At 35.6% G+C, this 13142-nt stretch overlaps 1 protein-coding gene and 1 long non-coding RNA gene across 12 annotated transcripts in view; one reads left to right on the top strand and one right to left on the bottom strand.

The window, feature by feature from the left end:
- LOC149041571 (uncharacterized) overlaps nucleotides 1-5971 on the bottom strand; it is a 34025-nt gene extending 28054 nt beyond the window's left edge. The window contains 10 exon segments of the mRNA XM_089180889.1: nucleotides 644-694; nucleotides 845-910; nucleotides 1508-1576; nucleotides 1871-1927; nucleotides 2233-2298; nucleotides 2694-2750; nucleotides 3530-3601; nucleotides 3811-3876; nucleotides 5348-5413; nucleotides 5861-5971. Of these exon segments, the coding sequence (XP_089037015.1) occupies nucleotides 644-694; nucleotides 845-910; nucleotides 1508-1576; nucleotides 1871-1927; nucleotides 2233-2298; nucleotides 2694-2750; nucleotides 3530-3601; nucleotides 3811-3876; nucleotides 5348-5411 (568 nt within the window). The 5' untranslated portion in view covers nucleotides 5412-5413; nucleotides 5861-5971.
- A 127-nt stretch (nucleotides 5972-6098) lies between these two features.
- On the top strand, nucleotides 6099-12755 carry LOC149041570 (uncharacterized). Of its 11 annotated transcripts, XR_016189260.1 has the most exons (6): nucleotides 6109-7339; nucleotides 9206-9263; nucleotides 10153-10198; nucleotides 11610-11658; nucleotides 11795-11850; nucleotides 11969-12755. It is a non-coding gene; the product is annotated as an uncharacterized LOC149041570 (long non-coding RNA). The 11 variants fall into 11 exon arrangements; XR_016189253.1 differs by lacking the exons at nucleotides 10153-10198; nucleotides 11969-12755 and adding an exon at nucleotides 8801-8862 and having other exon boundaries at nucleotides 6099-7339; nucleotides 11610-11846; XR_016189252.1 differs by lacking the exon at nucleotides 11969-12755 and adding an exon at nucleotides 8801-8862 and having other exon boundaries at nucleotides 6099-7339; nucleotides 10153-11846.
- Nucleotides 12756-13142: the final 387 nt, after the last annotated feature.

The raw sequence follows: 13142 nt of genomic DNA, 5'->3' as shown, positions 1-13142 counted from the left end.
TCGTAATAGCCTAGTCGAAAACTTCCCGTTAGACTATCAAAATAGATAAATATTTGCTCATTAAAAGAAAAAAGAAATTCCTGTTGCGAATTGTGGTAAAACGATCGGCGCTAAACACGTTTCACCATTTTTCTTCTGTTTGCTAATGCTTTGTCTGCAAAGGCCGTGGTTTTCTCCTGCTCCTAACTTAACTTGCGCCTCTTCAGCTAAACCAAACAGCAATTAGTATAACTGGTATCCAAATTACAACATTCAGCCCTTTTTTTTATTATTCTTGATCCTCCTGTCTATTTGGGAGTTTTTCCCTATTTCAATTACAAAGACAAAATAAATTTTGAAACAAAAAAAAAAACATGTACGAACAAATGTTTTAAATAACAACTGCTATTATGAGTCTGGGAAATCATTCTTCTCTTATGCAGTCAGAACATTATTGGAGGTACAGTTCGTCCTGTCGGTGGGAGAGTATAACAGGGTAATTAACTGAGTTGATAACGTAAATTAGCAACCGTAAAGAGTTTTAAAGCTTACATTTCGAGCATTAGCCCCTAGCCAGAGCAAATGGCTCTGATTCACTATCAACTCAGTTTATAGTTGACAAAATTTCAGTACTAGTTGTCTTGTCTGCTCTAATTACTTGTACCTGTTGATTTTCCATCATCGTCATCTGACTCCTTCTTGAATCCAAACTGACCTTGGAATGGTAAAGAAGAATATTTTATTTTAAGTAAAGGAAACATTTAGCCGTTATGATTCAGTTGCTTGTGTTTCATTTATTTTCATAGGTCTTTTTTCATTCACAAACTTGAGAAGTGCAATTCATTTGCTGTCTTATCTCTCTCACCTGATAAAAGCTCATCCCCCAAATTAACTTTTTCTTGGTTTGCTGAATCTTTCCCTTCCGAAGTAGCTAAAAATTAGGAAAGAATCAAATATATTGGGTTGTGCTTTGTAATTTTTCTTTAAACAATGAAGGATAATACATTTATAGAAATTAACCTCACTACTTTATATAGAACGTCAAATATGATCAAGAATAATAATTGCACCCTTTTCACCCCTGTTTGTCCATGATTATTACATTTTATTGCTGTTGAGTTATCAAGCATTAGATCATTGAATTAGATGTGGCTGCCTATTGATTCATTTCGAACCGAAATTTAATTAATGAACCAGACTTAAGATTACAATATATTTTATACCATTTACAGTTTTGTTCTGTACTTGGGGAACTGCCGATCTCAAAATCTTTTCTTTTTTCAAATGATGAAACCTAAATTTACTCAAGTCGAAAATTAAAAAAAGGGGCTTGAATGATCGTCATCACTGTCTTCGCGGTCGTCAACATCATCATGTTATGGCTACTATTTTTTTTTTCAGTATCTTAGATTCTGTTTACCTCTCCCACGACCACCAGGGTCATGTAACCATTAATTACATGGAGTCCATTAGAGATATATTCCTATTATGAATATGTTTGATTTTAACCCAAGTCAGTCCAACTTACCTGCTACGGACAAAGAAGCATTAAAATCCACCCTGTTATCACTTGAGGTAGCGTCACTTTTGTCTGCCCCTGAAATTACGATGAAAAGTTGTATCTCATCGAAGTTGAGTTAAATGCAGTTTGTAAGCCTTCAGATGTAGGCTTGCAAACTGTCTGAGTGTTAGTGCCATCTGATTCCCTCATCATTGCAATTTGGCCTTGAATTGTGTGAAGAAAAAACATTTACCTTTTAACTAAGAACACTTGTAGTTAATGTGATCTATTTTTTGTTTATTTCAATGTTTGTTTCATAGCGTTTGTTGTACTCAATGCCCACTGACTTAATTTATTGCTGTCTCCTTTTTTTTTCTTTGTTCCTCTCACCTGAAGAAAGCTCATCACCAAAATCCAGTTTTACTTGGATTCCTGAAACTTTATCTCCTTACGAGTCCAATACATAGAAATGAATCATTTAGCTTGGGTTGTGATTGGGAAAATGTTTCCAAATCAGGTTAGTGCGGAAGGATAATGAACTGGTAAAATGGAAACACCCGACCTCGCTTACAGCGTCTAATATACATTTTGGCCTTAGTTTTGTTTAGTTACTTTTGCTTTTGTTGAGTTCTCAAGCTTTAAAGCATCAAACCAGATGCGACTGAGTATTGACTCAAACAAGCATTTATTCAAACTGGCATTTATATAGTTACAGTATCCTACTATACTATCCTCATTGTTCAATCCTTTACCTGTTGAAGAGTCAATCTCTGACTCCTTTATCTTTCCTGCTGATAAATCTTCATCTTTTCCCTCGTCTAAAAAATGACAAGAAAGGCGGCTTTAGTGATCGTCATTACCATCGGTATCGTCGTAACTATTATCATTGTGATGATGATTATTATTATTATTATCATTGTCATTATCAGTACTGTTGTCATCATCGTCATCATCATCTTCGTCACTGTTATCATTAATTATTATCATAATTATTATCGTTATTATTATTAGACTTAAGATATCGGTCCCAGGATCACCCAGGTGGTGTTACACCAGTTTATTGTGTGTGGTCTCTTGTAGAAAACTTGATTGTTGGACTAACAAGATAATTAAGTAGTTGTCCATCATAAGGACAAACCTCTGATGTGAGGTATAGTATAAAAATCCAAACCAAAAACCTAACAGACATCGAATTGTTCTTTTTCTCCTTTACCTGATGAGCTGTGGTCAAGATGGTCTTGTTTTCCATCGGCTGCTTCAACTTTTGCTTCTGTGGTAACTCAAAATAACAAAGAGTGTTGTAATGTAAAGTCATTTGTAGTGAAAATTCGAAAAATTTTTGTTTTCTCTGCTGAAGATATTTGTGGGTTTTTCCCTGGACGTTTCCATTTTAATACTAAAATAATGAAAGAGACTGAAAAGCTAAAAATGTCAAAATTTTCCCTAACTCGTTTTTGCTATTTGGAGCTCACCGAATAATTCTTTTTCGAATTTCGGTACAAATATTGAACAAATAAAACTAACTCAGTCCTTTCAGTCTGTTTCTGACGGTCTACTGACCTCTTTGCATCGCAAAGTTTTTGACGAATCAATCCAAATAATGCAATTTGCTGTTCAAAACTGGACAGTGTCAAGTTCTGCTGCTCTCTTAACAATAGACTTATATAGTTTTCAAGACATAGATAGATGAAAACACAAGTGTTAGTGAAGTCTACTTTGCTATTTGAACACTTAATTACCGGAAACTTGTTATCATTGAAAAAGTGCAAAAAATTATTTCCTGGCGCAACAAGACTAAAAATTTTTCGTTTTAATAAATTAAAAACAGTTAGTTTGGTTGTTTTGTTCATATCGTGAAAAAGTGGAAGTAATTCATCATTCATCATGGTGAATGCCATGAAGTGTAATTATATGTCTCACGATGTAGCCAGTTCCAATACATATTATTTCTACAGTTGTTAAGAAACGCTCACTTATTCGCGAAATTTATCAGAAAACTTATTTAAGGTACAGATTCATACACATTTAACTCACACTTGCTACTTATACCTGTTGATTTGAAACCAGCGACATCAGACTCCTTCTTGAATACAACTTGACATTTCTCAATGTCTAAGGATACTAAGCAAAACAATTTTTTCATTTTGAGTTCAGAATGTAAAGTACACTAACTCGACTCGCTTACTGCGATTTGATTGTTTCTTTTTGCTTCTTAATCGATGATCAGTTGTTTGTTTATTTTCATACGCTTCTTGCTCCAGGTCACTTTCCTTCTTAAAAATCTTACAAACTCGAGAATTGTAATTTATTTGCTGTTTTGTTTCCCTCACCTGAAGAAAGCTCGTCATCCAAATCCAGTTTTTCTTGGATTTCCGGGACGCTACTTTCTGACATACCTAAAATAGAAGACACCTCAGTGTTAGCGTGACTCTTCTGCAAATGAAACTGTGAATGCGACTGCTTCAAGACTCTTTTGGCTCGAAAAACAAAGATGATCTGAAGGTTTAAAATGTTGCAGACTTATTATCATTATTATCTTCGACACGTTCCTTAAGGCACACACTGTTTAGGCAACTCAAATTTGTATTTTCAAAATCTTTTTTTTTTATTCGAGAGTCATCAACCGTTTTTGGTTTATTTAATTTTACCAGTATTTTTATTATTCTTATTGCGAACTCCTCTGGAAAAATCTAAATCTGTCGTTGGTTTGTCTCACATTCTTTACATGTAGCTGAAATTTAAATCGATTTGGAATTTGGTAAATGAATAAAGTGGGTAACTTTCTAAAGAAACTGTGGTGCTGCGTCGTTGGGAGAGTATAACAAGGTAATTTAGTTTTATCAACTGAGTCAATAACGGAAATTGGACACCTAGTTATCAACTCGGTTGATAATATTAAATTACCCCGGAACTTGATAACTCACTTTAATTGAAGAGGACAATATGTATTTCAGGTGGTTAATTTAACTTCAAGTGTAACGGGGAGTAAACAGAGAACAACGCACGACAACAACAGAATTACCGTGGAAAGTTACTAGGAAGATCAAAACACATTCTCAGGATTCGAAAAAGAAATTTATAACGAAAGTTGTGACCTCACTGTTCAAAGTTCTATTCTATGAATCAAAGCTTTTCAATGCAGCCCATAAATTTTGCAAAACTAATACTGGTTAAGTCCAATATTTTTATTTGTTTGTTTCATGGTTTTTTTTTTCTTAACTGAATAATGCCGAAGTGTGGTTCGCCGGCGGGCGTTACCATGAGTTTTTTAATTCTGTCGATAATGAAACCTCATCGGTAGTTACTGTCTATGATTTTCACGAAGATGGGTAAAAAAAACTAAAAACGAATGGTACACTTTCCAAATGTATCGGATAATTAAGCGAAGAAATTCCGTATGGTGTCAAGGCAGATTTAATTACAATGCACCTGCTTTTTATGTAATGTACATTGCGCATCGTAAATTCATATAAAAAAACAAAAACAAAACAACCAAACAAAAACAATACAGCAGACAAATGTATCTTTCTGCGTTATTACTATCAGGATTAAAATCGACTCTAATGGCCGCTTAATTTATTGTCAGAGAAGTCAATACCCTGAACCACAGATAGTTTTTACCACGACCTTTTTTTTCCCTTAATTTGTAGATGTTCATGTATTTCCCATAAAAAAAAGCTGCGAAGATGTCAACATTGTAGTAATGGACTTTCGGAGGATAAATCTTGAAACTTATAATTTCTTTTCCATTTTTCAATGGCTACACCCTGGTAGAAATTCATCTTTATTCTCGTTAAAAATTAAATGAATTTGTCCGTCTTTCCCCTGAGTGTATGCTACAATTTGTTGAAATATGTTTTCTCTCACCTGAGGAACTCTCGCTCTTCAGACCTAGTTCTTCTTTTGATTGCAAAACTTTATCTTCAGCCATAACTAAGAATAAAACAGAACCAAACCGGTTTGCTTTGTGTCACTGATATTCGTTTAAAAACGATTCTTAATGCAACTGTAAAACTGGAAAACATATCACGGTCAAAAAAAACCTTCGGGAAAATTTCAAATGTATCCTTTAATTGGTGATTAACCTAAACCTTCTGGGAAAATAATCAGGATAGATATCAAAATATTTTGTTGGACCCACTGAGACTGAACATGAAGTCCCTAGCTTCAGAATGACGAATCTTCGAATTTCAGTTTCCCAGTAGCGCTCTAACTTGCGACCGTCTCGTTCGCCATGGTGAGTAGAATAAAGAATAACTTTAAATTGGGCACCTGAATTTGCACGTATGGTCGTCAGTTTTTCTATTTGTGTTCCAATATATTTAACGCACTTGTTTGTTGGATAACGCCAAAATCAATGCACTAAAACTAAATTCTTACCTCAATCTCAAAGAAAAAAATGCTTGGAAAAATATATCCGTGATCAAACTTTCTCTAGCTGCTGATTCTAGATGAAACTCTAAAATGAACATGTAACATGCACAGTGTTCTTGTACAGACAGGCAGTTATATATATATGGAGATTGCATGTCATTTGAAGAAAATAGAGCAAGAAACGGAAACCAGAACTTCTCGTTTCATTTTCGTATGTCATGATTTTATTAACAGAAAATTTCAAGCTTTGCTGTCAAGAAGTGAAAGCCACTGAAAAGTGTGAGGATTTCAATACACGCGGTAACGACGGTTGTTCAACACGATCGAGATGAGCTGCAGGTATGTGGTAAAGTCAAATGCGACTCACCTGCTCCCTGTGCAAGAGGTACTTGCTACCTATATTACCCCTTTATACCCTGACATCAGAATTCATATTCTCCACACTGTTCTCTATGCATTTCCTGTGACTGACAAGGAGAGTTTGTTTATTGATCAAGAGTTTTCAACCGAGCACGGTTAATTGAAGCTTTTTGAGAATTTTTCTCGTCGCAAAAATTTATTTCAATTCCGTCAAGACTAACAATCATCCGCATTCAGTCGCCATGTTGAACGCAATTTCGCCCCTCGGGGACTCAACGTTTTTCAAAATCCCGGGTTTTTTTCGAAAACCGTGAAGCCCCTGGGTACAAGATCTTGATACATGAAAGACAACGCATGCATGTCTGGAAATCGCGGGGGCTTTGATTAATCATTTTATGAAGGTTTGTTTTTCATTTAAGGCGTTCGGACGAATTTTGTTTCTTTCTGATCATTATTAGCTAACGAAATGCTCTATTTGGTAGTGATTAAATGGAGAAGTTTACAGATACTTAGATGAGAAAAATTTGTTTACATCTAACCTGGTAAGACTTGGACTTAAACTTAACAAAATGCAGCTCAATGGGAATCTCACAGTTAAATAAGCTTCCATTGAACTCACAAGGCTCTTTTACTTTTACGATTGCACAAAAGGTGTGACGTTATTTTATAATAAATAAACTTCGAAAATAATATCAGCTTCAAACTCATCGTTGGTGTAGAAACCTGTTAGAAAACGGGGAAGTCAGAAAGAAAACTCTCAGTGGGGCCTGCGCTCCATTATGTCGCGGAGACTTAATTTTGGTCTGTCACGCAAAATTTCTAATTTCAATTGACATGATCTGATCCATGATCTGATCCATGATCCGATCCGTGATCCGATCCGTGATCCGGTCCGGTCCGGTCCGGTCCGATCCAGTCCGATCCAGAATTTGTCCACGCCAGATGATTGCAGGGATTAGCCTCATTCTGGCGAGCAACTCAACATGGCGGCTGCTTGTGAGAGAAATGGAAGTGGGCAAAGCCTGGAAGATCTCTTGGATAACGAAGGCACAACAGCTGCTCTCGTTTTCAACGCTATTATGATCGTAGCAGCTCAGCCACTGACGTGTTCGACTCCTGGCGCAGGTAATGGACTGTAAATGTCAAATGACACATTTATATTTCACTTTGATACTTTACCGGCGCCCAAAGTTCGACTTAATGTTTGCGTGACCTCCTACCGTTATTCTAACGAGGATTTTTTGGTACAAAAGTAGTATATTGGCTAAATATTCATGACAGGGAACAAATGCTTTGGGCCAGTAGGTGTTCACTGAACTTAGGGCTGGATTAGGACAAAATGTCCACAGGAGACAAAACTTCCTCCATAAATTAAAAACAAAACCCTCTCTTCTTACTGGCCCTGAAAATATCATCAGGGGTAAAATTCGAAGTGAGGGAGTGGTTGCTTTATCCCAATATAATGGGTTCCATGAATCTGGAGTGGGGGGGGGGGGGGGCAGTAGAGTGCATAATAATGTGATCAACATGATCATAGCAAAAAGAACAGACAGAGTTTGTTGATAATAAGGAGAAGTCTACTCCTTTGGTGTTCTTCATTTGAATCAAAATGGTTTCTCAGTTACAGCTGTAGGTAACTCAGTTTAGATGTTGCACCACTCATGATCTTAGCCTTACTAATGAATACTAATACTTACTAATGTTTGGTTTGGTGCTTAACATCAGATCAGCAGAGGCTGACTCATTTTCAGACATTAGATTGGTATTTTGGCAAACCTGATGATCTTCTCAAATACTGAACTTTGTTACCCAGTACACTCTAACATCAGAATCCATATTCTCCATACCCTTCTTTATACATTTCCTTTGGTACTGACAAGGAGAATTCATTTTAACATGTAAAACTTCTTAGTTTGGCAATCATTTCCTTTATTCTCATCTATTGGGTTAAATAAAGGGTTAAGTGAGCTTTGAATGCCCCTTTTAAATGACATCTTTAGGAAGACATCATTTTTCTCTCTTTTGAGATCAACCCTTTAACTCCCAAGATCTCATTAGTGTCTGCTGTACAATTCATATGATGTTAGTTTGTAAAATTTGGAATTAGATCAAACAATTATCATGTAATTGATAATTTTCTTTATTCTCATTACTTGTCTGCTTGATATTGTATGGATAGTGTAAGGAGAAATTACGTCTAGGTCACTAGTGGGATTTTCAGGGTTGATGTAGTCATACAACTTGTTTCAGTTTCCTTCCCAAAGTCAAAGAAAAAACGCCCTTAACACTTTAACTCCCAAGATCTCATTAGTAAAGGGGTATTAAAAAATGCAGCATTCTTTCCAGTATATAAAAAATTACTTAAATGTAAGCTTTGAGGAGGTTGATACATGGCTTGCCTTGTGTTTGCAATTAAAGGAATCAAATAGGGCAACTATCAATCAGACGTTGAAAGCAATCTGGGATTGTCTTTTTTTTTTCTTTCCTTTTGATTGGTCTGAAAAACTCCGGCCACCCTCTCAACAAATCAGATGCAAAACTGGAACAAATTTCAACTTTCTCACATGCATTTTCCCACACTTCCAGCTGTTTGCTTTTTTCACTTCAAGTTCTGATTTGGCTCCATGTGATACTTATTTTAAGTTCTGGTAAGCCATTTTCAGATTACTTTGGTTTTGGTTATACAACTACAGTGAAAAAGCATTATAATGAAATTCTGATTTTTTTTGCTGGCAAATGACTAACATTTGTCCTAATTACAATGTCTTGAAAACAATCAAGATTGACAGTTTCTGTAATATAAATTTATATTTTTTTGGTCAGCATGTGAAGATGATGTCAACACAATTTCTAGTTGATAATATGTATTTATTTAAAATGCAGAGGCACTTTAGATCTATTGTTGAAAAAAAATCAAACAAGATACTGGTAATCAAGAAAAGTAACATATTTGTTTAGGTTTCTTTGTTTTTTTACCTCCTTATCCTGCAGCATGACATGTAAAGAAGATAAATGGATGGAGTGGACTCTACAGAGGATTGTTACCAAGGTAAACTTTGTATGCTTTGATTTCCAGAGGTTGAAATATTTTTTTGTCTTGGTGAGAAACCTAGTTGATTAATCAGAGAGAAATAAAAAATGTTACAGGTTTAATACTGTAATGACTGGAGGCTTCTCCTTGTTACTGAGCAAAAACATTAAGTCGTGCTAACTTGTCTGTGTAGGATAATTTTCTGGTAAGACACCAGCATTATTGCACTGTGCATCCTGTACTGTGCATCAAAGTCAGGTCATCAGGGGAATTCCAAGAACATGCTATTGTTTTTCAATTATTGGACCAGGTAAAGAGGTTGTCTTGTCATTGGCTCTTAAACCAGCCTGGTGACCTATATTTTTATTGCAGAATTTTGGTGTACAAATTATCCCCTTTAAATTGGATAAATTAAAAAAATTCATTGAAGGGAAAAAAAGTACAGCTAAAATCATACAAAAAGCCCATTACTTGATGATGCAAGGTACAGTACAGAGATTCCAACCCCATGTGATGGAAAATAGGAAGTAATTATTAGTGCCAAAGGCGCGAGCTTCTAGGGGGGTCAGGGGGCATGCCCCCGGGAAATTTTGCAAATTTAGGTTCTCTCAAGTGCCATTTCCTGAATTTTGACATCATTCCGGCCTGAGTTATAACATACCATAATGCTCTTCGCGAAGAAAGTAAGTATAATATGAGTGTTTCACAATGACAGATCGCCAAAAATTCTAAAGATTAGCAATTTTCCCCTAGTTTTCAGAATTTTATGATAAATCGGGAGAATTTGGTAAAAATCGGGAGAGCGGGAGGCAAGACATCAAATCGGGAGGGTTGGAATCTCTGACAGTATGACTTTGAAAGCAATAACTCAATGAACATTTTGTTGCTTAAAATTGCGCAATTTCAGTTTCCACATGATGTGTGTGATTCGTGCCTGTACGGGTATCAATGGGGTAAGTTTGGCTCATCATATCTCTTACACAAGCATAGTGACCTTTCTTTTGAAATTTATTTTTCCAAACAAACATTGGTAGGAAACATTTAAAGAAATTAAAGAAAAAAAATTTTTCGATAACTTTCTTTTTTGAGGAATCCCTTTAATTAATGGTTAGTGCACTGGACTCTGGTTGTAGAAGTCCGAAACCTGGCTGGGTAATTGTGTTGTGATCCTGGGCTGGGCGTGAAATTGCGCCTAATACAGGCGACAATGCGACTAAATTTTTCACTTTGGCGACCAAATCCTGAAAGTTAGTCGCCAAATTGGCGACTAGAATGTTTCATCATAATCTTACCAAGAGATATAGTGAATTAAAAAGATTTACAAAGATAAATCCGCGGCAAACTTCCTCATTAAGTTTGTTTCTAAAACGTAGCACGTGCTTCTCGATCGACAACTAGACGCCATCTTGGATTTAGATGAGCATGAACGTTGTATATCATCCATCCTAGTGTCCACTTTGTAGTACGTTAAAGATCTTTTCCCTAACTTAATTTTGGAGGGTCTATCTAGAACGCTGACAGCGTGAAGAAAGATTTTGTTTGTCTTTGAAAATGGCGACCAACTTTTTTTGAATTGGCTACCACTTTGAAGAATTTAGGAGCCAAGTGGCTATCAGAAAAAAAAGTTAATTTCACGCCCTGCTGGGCAAAACAATTAATTCTCACAGAACCTCTCTCCACCTAGGGCTGGGTTGAGATAACCTAGGGTAAGTGTGAAATTTGATATCAGATCTGAAAGCTTGAGGAGCAAATTCAGTTTATTTCTCTTTGACTACAATTTGATTATTGAATGCTCTGAAAACAATGGGTAAAATTATTCCAAAACTGCTTTTGAAGAGACAAATATAGAAACCTAGATTAAAATTTTACCCTGGGTTAGCACTAATCAGCCTTTAAACAACTGGGCTCAGGAGTATAAATGGGTGGTGGTTAATTGTCAGGGAATCTTGATGAAATACAGGGGGTAACCTTGAGATGGACTAGCATCCCATTCAGGGAGAAGTAGTAATATTCCTTGTGGCTTCATGCTCTGAAAACTGGTATAAGCTGCACCTGGATGGGCCACTTGGCTCCAGTACAAACTCTTTTAGTCTCTAAAGGGGTCAAAAGTTAATAGCTTGATTTGAATGTTGATATTCTAAAGTACTCTTGCTGTGTCTCCACATGAAACCAAAGGACCCTATTTTGTTCATCAGTAGAGAAATATTTTGCAGTGTGTGGGATGTATTTTGTATGTTGAAGTATTTGCTCTGTACTTGGTTTCTCTGAGGTGTAAGTCCCTCTAATCTCCAAGGTAATTTTCATCATTTTTGAGAAACTTTATTTCTGGTATTACATTAATTGTTCTGCTATAACTGTTGTTAGGGTATGCTCATCTATGATTGGAACTCTCGTAAACAATACAATGCTACAGGTATTACCATGGATTCACTTAAATTATAATTTGTTAACTGCATTTCTTCTGTAGTTTGATTTTTCTGAAGTGTAATGTGAATTGCTTACCCAACATCAATTGTGATATAATCTTATGTGAATTGTGTATTGAATAGGTTATGGGTAAAAAAGACATTATGGCCTTGTCCTACTGGTTCTTCCAGAAAATATGGTGGGATTGCTCTTTTTATTGTATGTTATAAATTTTTTTTTAACTTAATTAGAATGATTTGAGTGGTACAGCTCTGTATGTTTATTTTTTTTTCTCCATTTATTCTTGAAATTTTTAGAGCAAGCAAGAAGAATTACTAGAGTTTGTTGAAGAGGTATTTTAACCAATTTTTCTCTTACTTTTTGCTTAAAAAGGGGGGAATCTGACTTTTTAGAATGAATATTATTTAGCACAGTGGTTTGTACACCTAACATCTGGACTGAGGGGTATGGGTTTGAACTTTGAATAACTCTTTACACTCTAACATCAGTATGCATAATCTCCATACTGTTCTCTATACATTTCCTAGGGTGCTGATTGGGAGAATATGTATAATAATCAATAGTTTCTTTTGTTGGTTATCATTTCCTTCATTCATGTGACCCTGTTATTTGAACTAAAATATATTTTCACAAAAAAACTACACCACAATTATTTGAACATACTGGGCTACAAAATACGAAAGTAGGAGTGAAAGCAAATTTTGGGTGGCTTGCCACTGTTTAGCTGATGCATGCTGACATAAGCTCTTAAATACTTCATATAGAGACAGATCATTTGCAGTTGCAGAAAACAATCGTGTTGTGAAGCTGAAATGTTAACAGTTTACTTCGCGAAATAAAGTGTTAAGCAATATTTCAAAAGTGTTGATTAAACATACATCTTAAATAGGTGAATTTAAAAAGCGAATTAACTGTGTATTTGAGTCATTGGGATTCTCAATCGGCAATCTTGTACAGTATTTTGATAATTTTAACCAATTTAATTTTGTAAATAGATAGATCTGGACGCTACTGTTTTTACTGAAGATTTTTTATCGAGTGTAAATAAAGATACTACCATTACTACCGTATCCGTTGCTTCTTCTTCTTTGGCTCTGCCTTGATCCAGCTTTTCTAAAGCAGACCTCTTCACCGGTTGAACCTTCTTCTGTTTCTCTTTATTCCACAAAAACATCGAAGGAACTGCATTGGCCTTCGATCGTTTTTTACTGGAGTGTTGATTAATAAAATCATCCAAAGTGAAGTGTTCGCTGCAGATTTTGATATGGCGATTGCCTTTGAAAGATCGCGATCTCTTTTCATTTCCGTGATTCAAACAAGGGAGAAGACTTTTAGAATTTAACGGCAGTCCATGAAACGAGAGACTCTCTCTCTCTACGGCATCAAAATGAGATTTTATTAAAGAGGAACTTACCTCCACAATGTTTTAGATTTTATCTTGGTTCATTAAATTGCTCATGTCTAGAATTA

The sequence above is a fragment of the Pocillopora damicornis genome, chromosome 8 (genome assembly GCF_964200805.1).
Source record: "Pocillopora damicornis chromosome 8, jaPocDami1.2, whole genome shotgun sequence".
Taxonomy (NCBI): domain Eukaryota; kingdom Metazoa; phylum Cnidaria; class Anthozoa; order Scleractinia; family Pocilloporidae; genus Pocillopora; species Pocillopora damicornis.
The sequence above is the reverse complement of the archived record's forward strand: the minus strand, read 5'-3'. Positions and strand labels throughout refer to the sequence as shown.